Source organism: Zosterops lateralis, assembly GCF_965231275.1.
Source record: "Zosterops lateralis genome assembly, chromosome: 9".
In the NCBI taxonomy this organism is placed as follows: domain Eukaryota; kingdom Metazoa; phylum Chordata; class Aves; order Passeriformes; family Zosteropidae; genus Zosterops; species Zosterops lateralis.
In genome coordinates this window covers 8,937,772-8,946,826 of record NC_139769.1, presented here as the reverse complement: position 1 = coordinate 8,946,826, position 9,055 = coordinate 8,937,772, and the positions used below count along the sequence as shown (strand labels likewise).

The 9,055-nt window shown below is 52.4% G+C and overlaps 1 protein-coding gene across 2 annotated transcripts; it reads right to left on the bottom strand.

The window, feature by feature from the left end:
- Nucleotides 1-422: 422 nt before the first annotated feature.
- On the bottom strand, nucleotides 423-8,606 carry FAAH (fatty acid amide hydrolase; the record flags this gene model as incomplete). 2 transcript variants are annotated; one of them, XM_083867713.1, is made up of 15 exons in its annotated part: nucleotides 423-761; nucleotides 851-996; nucleotides 1,314-1,422; nucleotides 1,984-2,023; nucleotides 2,389-2,429; nucleotides 2,715-2,814; nucleotides 3,176-3,273; nucleotides 3,496-3,621; nucleotides 3,802-3,926; nucleotides 4,484-4,524; nucleotides 4,928-5,134; nucleotides 6,093-6,226; nucleotides 6,482-6,625; nucleotides 7,311-7,424; nucleotides 8,442-8,606. In XM_083867713.1, the coding sequence occupies 15 exons, from the start codon at nucleotides 8,604-8,606 to the stop codon at nucleotides 633-635; spliced, it is 1,719 nt and encodes a 572-aa protein (XP_083723839.1). In that variant the 3' UTR covers nucleotides 423-632. The 2 variants fall into 2 exon arrangements, with proteins under 2 accessions (XP_083723839.1, XP_083723840.1); XM_083867714.1 differs by lacking the exon at nucleotides 8,442-8,606 and adding an exon at nucleotides 7,514-7,638.
- Nucleotides 8,607-9,055: the final 449 nt, after the last annotated feature.

Here is a 9,055-nt window from a genome sequence, read left to right as displayed (position 1 = left end):
AGGTGTCCCAGCCCATGGAAGGGGATTGGAAGGAGGTATCTCTAAGGGCCCTTCCAACCCAAACTGTTCTGGAATCCCATGATTTCTCCTTCATGCTGTGCAGGGTGCCAGCAGCTGTATGCTATGGGAAGTGGGCCAGCTCCATCCCTGCTTGCCAGAGTCTGCACGCAGCCTCAGCTTTCCCTTCTGATTGCTGGTCTGTGCAAGGGAAAACGCCAGATTTCATCCTCAGGGAGCTGAGAACAGAGGGGGAAATCCCTGTTCCTACAGCACTCCAAGGAGTAGCCTGAGCATCTCACACAGAACCAGTCCTCGTACCCCAGTTTCCCCATTTGGAAGAGAAAGCTCATGTTCTTGTATTTCCCTGGGGTGATTAAAATTCATCCAACCTCCCACACAAACAGAGACTTGAAATAACAGACTCAGATAATAAAAAGTACTGTGTTAGGACAATGATTGGAAGAGTTCCACCACATCAGAGCTCGTCTTGCTCTCCCCTTGTGCCCAAAGCCAGCCGCCAGCTCAGCCATCACTGCATCCTCACTGAGGGCAACAAGAGTCCTGTGGCTCAGACCAAAGGATGGCCCACGCTGGTGTTAGCTGGGATCCTGCTCCAGCTGAGCGTCTGGGGCTCAGAAGAAACTGTTCTTCTTCAGGCTGAGGGTCTCCACCTCCTTCATGAAGCGCAGGCACAGCTCCTCCTGCCAGGGCAGGGCCACACACTGCACGGCCACGGGCATCCCCACACTGCCTCGGAAAGCCTGTGGCACAGAGAGAGGGAACGGGGTTGGGGATGTCCAGGGGAAGGGATGGGGAAGCTCGTGCCCCTGGAGAACCTGGCACCACTCACCTTGGCCAGGGTCCTGTCCCACCAGTCCCGATAGTATCCCTTGTAGCCCTTCAGCTGCTCCTCATCCTCATCCGTCACCAGCGTGACAGGGACAACACCGGCAGGGAAGTCCAAGGCATTGTAGAGCATGGTGTAGCTGACTGCCACTGGGGGGGAGAGGGGGAGCTTGCAGTGCCAGCCTGCACAGGGAAAGCCTTCACCCCTCTGTGTATGTGAGATTCCAGCTAATGGGGCACTTGTACTGGGAACTCAGGGGCTGAGGGATGGAAATTGGCCCTTTGGCTCCCACGGCACTTTGGGGTCATTCCAGGTGCACCCCATGGGCTGGGCTGCAGCTATCCCAAGACCTGAGCTCTTCCTGCTGCTGGCCAGCAGCCCGGGGATGTGAGGGGAGGAGGAGAAGGAAGGCTGCTCATGGGTACTGGCACAGTGCCACAGCAAAGATGCCCTGCCAGTCCCCTACCTGAGAGCTTTGCAGGGTAGCCGATGCCAAAAGCTGGGCCCAGCATGGGACAAAGCATGACATCCAGGTTCAGCTTTTTCCACTGGGCAATGAACTGGTGGCAAAAGTCCTGAGGAGGAAATGTGCTGGTGGTCAGTGGGGTGGATGTACTGTCCCACAGCTGCTGGCTGAGGCTCTCCTTGGGTGTGCAGCTGGGCTCTTGGCTCTTCTCTGGGAGCAGCCAACAGGCTACATCAGGCCTGATCTTGCTAAAATCCAGCAGTGCTTTGCTGCCTGGACAATATTCCTCCCAGCTCGCAAAGCACCCTCTCCCTGGTAAACTGGAGGTGGGCAAAGACTGAGTGCACAGGCACATGGTGACTTGGGACATGGGCTTTTGTTTTTGGAAAACCAGAAGGGAAATAAAGGCAGGTCTAATGACTGACATTTTTATATGCAGGTGTCAAAAATTCAGGTCTGATTTGGCATCGTGAACTTGCCAAAGTGTTGTCTTAATCTTTAAATGTGCTGAGAACTTGCACATCCAAGTGAGATCTGTTGAGGAGTGACTTATTCCCATCTTACATCACCAGAGACCTGATCATCTCCTAACCTTGCTGAGTACTGATACTGCCTCTTCCTAAAGAGAAATAAAACAAAAACTATTTAACCCCAAACTGTAATACTTTACCTCAATTTCCTGATGAAGATTCCAGACTTCATCCACTGTGCTGTAAAAGGAAACAAACCCAATAAAAGGCAACCCTGTGCATACTCCTTTCTGCCTTGTGGGGACTCCACCTCTTGGCATGATGGATGCATTAACCAGTGCTGAAGCTAACATTGTATTTCATTCCCACAGGCTTCATCCTCTTCCTAAGCAAAAGGCTGCTCTCATTCCCACCCTCAATTTCCCAACAATTTCCCAAACCTAGCAGGGTTATGGTGTTGACACCAATTGCTCTGTTTGCTCCCACCCTTGCATTTTCTGCCTTGCATTCTCTCAGATGCATGCAGCTGCAGCAGTATCAATAATGTAGCAAACACTGCTGCAAAACAAATCTTCACACATTTGCTCAGGCTCAGATTTACTCACTTTTCTGCCATACTTCTTATGATACTCGATAATCGAGGCACCTGAGCAGGAGAAAATGAAAAAAAAATTAATCCCAGCTCTGTCCTCTGAGACAGCTCAGTCACAAATAGATGTTGTTTCCTCAGTGTTCAGGCCAGACTTGTGGATCTTCCCCAAAGTGGGGAGAGAAGGAACAGAAATAGCCCCACTCCAGTTTGGATATGTGTCTGACCACAGACAGGGAACAATGCCCAGAGACTTCTCTATGAGAAAGCCTTACTGCAGTGGGAGACAAGTTATTCACATGCAGCTTAACTCTGTCTACACTAGAAAGAAATGGACCTTACGAAAGGTTTGGAAGTCCAGGAGAGGAGAGTTTTCAGCCACTGTGGTGCCTTTGCCAGCCAGAAGAACATCCCCGTGCCGCCTTTCTCTATCTCCCCTTTGCTGAAAGGGAGAAGAGGGTTTAGCTGAGCAGTGGTAGGAAGCCATCACAGCAGATCAGCTTTTCCCAGGCCAACCCCTCTGAACAGAGTATCTAAGTGACAAAAAGAAGTTTGCTCCATTCTGCTGGGCAACCCTTGATTCTCACAGCATTTACAGGATATCAGCTCCCAGCCTCCTTCAAGGCTGGTTACCTCAAAGACAATCAAGGTGCAGCTGAATCACTTAATGTTAAGCCTCCCCAATGCCTACTAGCCACTACCTATATCCACTAGATCCGCTACCTATAACCCAAGTCCAGCCAGACCCTAGGGAGGATTTTTATAGACAGGCACCAATCCCACCAAATCCAGGCCATACTTACAATTTCTTGACAAAGGAGCTGCCTCCATCTGCGAACATTCCCCTGACACAGTAGTTAAAGATCACATGGTCCACATTTGTGAGTTCAAAGGGCACCAGCTGGAAGGACAAAGGAAGAGGGTATCAGTGGCACAGGCAATGTTTGGGAGAAGCCAATGAGGGCTTGAAACGAGCCGAGCTAGGCTGAGGATTTCCTGACAAGCCCACAGGAAAACCTCCATCCTTCCCTGAAAACAATGTTTTCCTTTTGAGCGACAACTGCTGAGTCAAAAGACACGGGATGGGCTTGTCCCTCTATCCCAGCAGCCCCAAGGCCCCTACCGTGTGCCCAGCCTCCTCCAGGAGCTCCTTGGTCTGGCGGACGGCACGCCTCATGGCCGGGCTGGGCATGGTGAAGAAATCAGTCTCATAGTAGCCTATGCGGAGGGGTTTTGTGCTGGAATACACCTGCAGGCAGAGGGAGAAGCTGGTTGGAAGGCTGCCAGTGGAGCCAGCAGCACACTCATGCCACGGGGCAAGCCTGGAAAGCATCACTTGGCTTTGCCCAGGTGCCCACCCACGGGTCAGGCGTTTTCAGCCTGGAGCTCTCCCCAGAGATCTCTTGGAGAACCCTTAGAGGTTCTGTACCTCTTCATTGAAGGGGAGGGGTGGCACTGTGCTGTCCAGGCTGAACATGTCCTCGCTCAGGAGCGCCCGCAGGCACAGCGCCAGGCTCTCCACGTCCTTCGCCAGTGGTCCCACTGCTGCAGCCACTGGGAGGAACCACAAGAGATCATTCATGGCTGAGGGTCTTTCAAGGCATGCTCTGCAAAACCAGGACCTCTTGGCACTGTTTTGTCTTTATCTAGTGTTGGCAGTAATTCCTCTTTAGAAATTGGGCAGAGGATGCCCACAAGTGTCTTTCCCCCCACAGGTCCATAATTATGAGATTTGCTATCCATTAATATGCACCCTGATGCCTCCATTTCATGACTTAAAAGAAAAAAAAAAAACCCAGAAAACTTTGTCAATCATGACATGAGGACAACATCAGACACTCCTTTTGACTGCTAATCCCACACTCAAGAAGCAGTGACAGACAGGCCACACCCTGTGGGTAACAGGTTGTATTGTGGTTTATGCTACACACACGGCTCCTCTCAGCTCACATACAAAAAAAAAATAAATCACACTATGGGGGCAGCTCTCTGAAAAAATCCCTAAAAGTGAACCTGCTTTGCTCTAAAGGTGATGGAGAAAGTCCCCCATAATCAGCTGAGGGTCCTTCTGGCCCCCGCCCTGCTGCTGGGGGACAGACATCAACTCCTACCTGCCTTCTGCCCAACGACTCCAGACATTATTCCTCTTTTGCTGTAAAGAAAAGAGACACACAAAATACAGCAACTGAGTAGTTTTCATTGAAGGGAAAGGCTTTAAGCAGTAGCAAGTATTAATTAAAACTGCAGATGTGAGGGTTGGCTGAAGGAAAGGGACAGAGAAAACTCAAGAGACACAGTCTAGGCCTGAGTGATTTAGGCCATATCAGTCAGGAAGAACCATCCCCTCAGCATGCAGATGAAGAGGTTTCCCCACCTCCATTTGGGAGGAACCAGTGCTTCCCTCCATACAGACCTCAGATATTGCCCAAGGAGGGACAAACAAGCCCTTCCCAGTCCCTCCCAAGTTTCCCTTGCCCACAGGATTAGGAGCATCCCAGCACAGTGGTTGGTAGAGTGGGTGTCACCCAGAGACGTTGCTGCATTCCTCACAGTACCTGAGTCTTTTCCCTGTGGGTTTGATTGCACAGATCCCACAGAAGGCAGCAGGAAAACGTAGGCTCCCTCCTACATCTGTCCCAATGCCCAAGATGGACCCACCACCTCCTACAAGGGCTCCTTCTCCACCAGAGGAGCCTCCGGGGGTTCTGGTGAACAGCAGAGGGTTGCGGGTCTGACCAAAGATTAAGTTCTTGCAGTCATAGCTGAAGAGAGAGAGAGAGAGATTGCAAATGAGGAATTTAGGTATCTGCTGCTGTGGAGCCCAGTCACTACTAAAAGACCTTGAGAAGGCAATTAGGTAATTCACTAGTTGTTACACTGACATCATTTACTGTCATGAGCCTTTTCCTGGTGGTCCCAGGACCTGAATTCATTGACAGCTTATTTCACTGACATTAAACCTATCCCAGAGTGAAACTCTGGCAGCACAAATACATCAACCCTCCTGGAAAGTATTCCTGTTAAGGTAGCTGAGTGCCACAGGTCACCCAAAGCTTGAGTACAGGCCAAATGCCAACTGCAGAGATACTTGACACTGGACTTCCCCAGAAAGTGCGCAAAATCTGATAATCCCTGGGGCAACCTCTTTGTGTGGCTTTTTTGATCTGTGGCCAGTCATTGCCACATCACCTTAAGAAAGGCATTTCATAGGGCTTGGGCAATGGGCACCCACAGAGGAGCTTTGCCAGAGCTCACTTGGCAGGACACAGGGACACTAGAAGGGTGGCTGTCCAGCAGAGCACACCTGAGCACACCACATATCAATGACACCAAGAGCAGTGTTGCCAGATGGAGCAGGAGGCTTGGGGGCAGAAGAATTTAAAGCCATTAGCTTAACTAGCTTCCCCTCCTATGAATATGTGTTTGCATTTTAGAATGAATAGGATCATTGCTGAGAGGTTAATTTAAAAAAAGATAAAACCAGTTTCTCTTCTCTCGTCTTCCTCTTCTGCTTCTTTATTTCATGTGGAACTAGAGATAATTTTTATCCTCAGTGTAAATGTATTTACTTTTTGAAGTGAAATTTATAGACACAAAAGAATGGAGACCAGGTGTTGTTATATAAAAAGAAGTGGGAAATGAGAATGAGACCAGATAGAAACCCTCCCTTGAGAGGAGGAAGAGAGCACTGCTGCTATGCTGAGGGAACAGAGCACCTACCTGATGAGGGACTGGGGAACATTGGTTTTGACAAAAGGAATTGCCCCCTGTCTCTTGAGCACCTGCACCACCACACTGTCTTCTGCTGCAGGTTTATTGAGGTTTTTTATGAAACCCAACGTGGAATCATGACCCTGGGAACAGAGACAATGAAGTTTTCAGATGGAGGACTGCAATTCCCCCTGCCCCCATGCTTTTATTTACACATCTAAGTGCATACCCTGCACCTCCAGCAACCCACCCACCACACACACGTTAAAGGTGTGGGTGCAGCCCACTCCACATCAGCTATGACAAAGTCAAGCCAGGTGCTGAGGTCAAAGTTCCCCCCTCCCCAAAGTTCAACCCAGAGGGATTTTGGGATACATGCAGAATTGTGCTGGTGGCACCTGGCAGTCGATGGAGTCCTTGATGCTGACAGGCACCCCGTAGAGCAGACCTTTCTTCTCCATCAGTTTGGCTTTGCGGACCTGGTTCTCACTTTCCTGCAGATACTCTGTGATGCAGTTGGTTTCTGTGGCAAGTTGGAGGGCCTTGGGGAAAGCAGGACAAGCCCATAGGTGAGTCACAGCCCATGGTGCTGCACAATGACCTCTGTTCTGCCTCTTCCCCCTTTTCCTCCTCCCCATCTGCACAGTTGCTATCAGAGCAGCCCTTCCTGCTACTTTTCAAGCCAAACTCCAAGATGGACACAGCGGGGCCACAGTTCCAGCTTGTGTGTGACGAAGGGAGGCACTCAGCTCAGATGAATACCACAGCCTGTTCTCTTGTTTGAGCTTCTGGGGTGGCATAAATGATAGTTCCAAAGAAGGAACCCAGGGAGTGATCAGAAGATTAGGGCAAAAGTAGAGAATGAACATCAACTCTGACTTTTTGAGGTTTAACAACCCATTTGGAGATGGAGGGGAGACAACAGCAGCACTCTGCAACTTCCCTAAAGGTACAGCTGCCCTAGGGAAGGTGTGGGCTCTCCCAGGAAGGCACGGGCCCTGCAGATGCTGCTTGCTGCTCCTTTTTTTCCTCCAAACCAAGCTGAGAGCTATGGCAGTCAGATGCTCAGCTCTCTAACCACTCACAGAAAGCCACAAGAAGGGCCCACCACTAACCAGTGGCCAGCTCAGCATCATTTGAGCCAGGTTTGAACCTTGTGTTGTGCTCCTCCCAGAAAAAGCCAGCCCCACCGTGGGTGAGATGCTGCCCTGCTGCCCTTGCTCCTACCTTGCCCACATAGGCATAGAAGACGTGGTCTGGAGGGAGGGAGCCATCCCGGAGTTTCTTGGAGAGCTCTGGCAAAGGCAGGGAGAGGATGGAGGCCGCGCTCAAGGAAGGATGCTACAGGAAAGGTTGAACAGGCAATGTCACACTTCTACTTCAGCTGATGGGTTCCTCCTCCTTTCTCCTTGGTCCCCTCTGTAACTCACCCAAAAAATATCTGCCATTTAGTCACTGAAGGTGGTATCTGCCTCAAGACCACATCCTGCTCTACCTGACACCAAGTGAGCACGGTGTGAAACCCTCAGGGCCAGTATTACCACTGGCTCTCTCAGCCTTTCTTCCTGTTCAGACCAGTCACACCAAGCACCTGCACATTAAAATAAAGCCTTTCACACAGCCTTGTTTAGACAGGTCATGGCCAGGCCTGGGGGAACAGCTTAGTGCAGCTTTTGCTGAATTACAGTGGGAGTTGGTGTCACGGTTATAGAAATTGTTCCATCAAGGAGTGAAACCAGAACTGGATCCAGTTCTTCTGGCACTGTATATTTGCACAGGGAAGTGCAAAAACCAGGGAGCTCCTGGGCTGGTCATTTTTAGGTCAGCAGAGGTTTATTCACCACCTACCAAACATCATGAAAAATCTATCAAACCTCACGTCTCCGAGCTGGACTATGAACCTGAGTTTGCGAGTTTGCTCCAGCCCGAGGCCGGGCCGCCCGCCGGGACCGCGGGGCACCATCGCATCCCTGCCTGCGGCTGCGGCTGCACTTTGGCCTCTGCTGATAACACATTCGCCTTTTCCTGCTGCCTCCTCAGCCGGCCTGAGCCTCCTACCACGGCGAAAAGGAGCTTTCCGACAGGGATTTCCCCCTCCTACCCGCCGGTGACTGTCATGGGGATAACGGGTTATCTCCCGCTGCTCCGCGCAGCGTTTCCTCCCCATCCCTGCCACAGCGGCGATCGCTGCGATGCTGACACACATCGGCTCAGAAAGGGAAAATAAAGACACTTAATCCCCGTGGGTCCATATAAGGAGCCGGGGAGGCACCTGACAGGCGGGCGAGCGGCTGTCCCTGGCGGGGAAGGGGCCCAGGTGAGGATTCCCCTCGGGGAGATGCAGCGGGGGCCGCTCACCTGCTCCCGAAATCGCTGCACCGCCGCCTCCATCCGCACCAGGCTGCGCTCCTGCCGCTCCTGCGCCTCCGCCACCTTCCTCCAGAGCGCCCGGCGCCGCCGCCATCGCAGCAGCAGCAGCAGCAGGACCGAGCCGCCCAGCAGGGCGGGCAGCGGCACCCGCATGGCCAGGCTGGGGCTGGGGCTGCGGCACTGGCAGCGGCAGGAGCGGCTCCCCCAGCCCCGGCACCCCGAGCCCGGCCCCGCTCCGCCCCGCCCGGCACGGCCCCGCCAAGGGCACCCGCCCGCGGGGAGAGCGAGCCAAAACCTGGGCGGGATTCCCGGCCGGACAGGGATTTAACCGGCTCGCCGCGCAGGGAGAGGGGGAGCTCCGGCAGCAGGAAAAGCTGCTGGATGACAGCGCGGCCCCTCCCTGCGCTGGGTGGTCTCTGTCTGATAAGGTTTTGTTGGTGTTTCCGTTGGCTCAGGGAGGTTTGGATCTGCCCGCGATTTTTCAGCCCCTCTGGGAACAGTCTTGGCTTGGAGGAGCAAGGCAGAGGGGGAGTCCCAAAGATACCCGGCTCCTCTGCATTTCCTGGAGCCGGGCGGCTGTGTGGGAAAAAGAAACAGTAAAT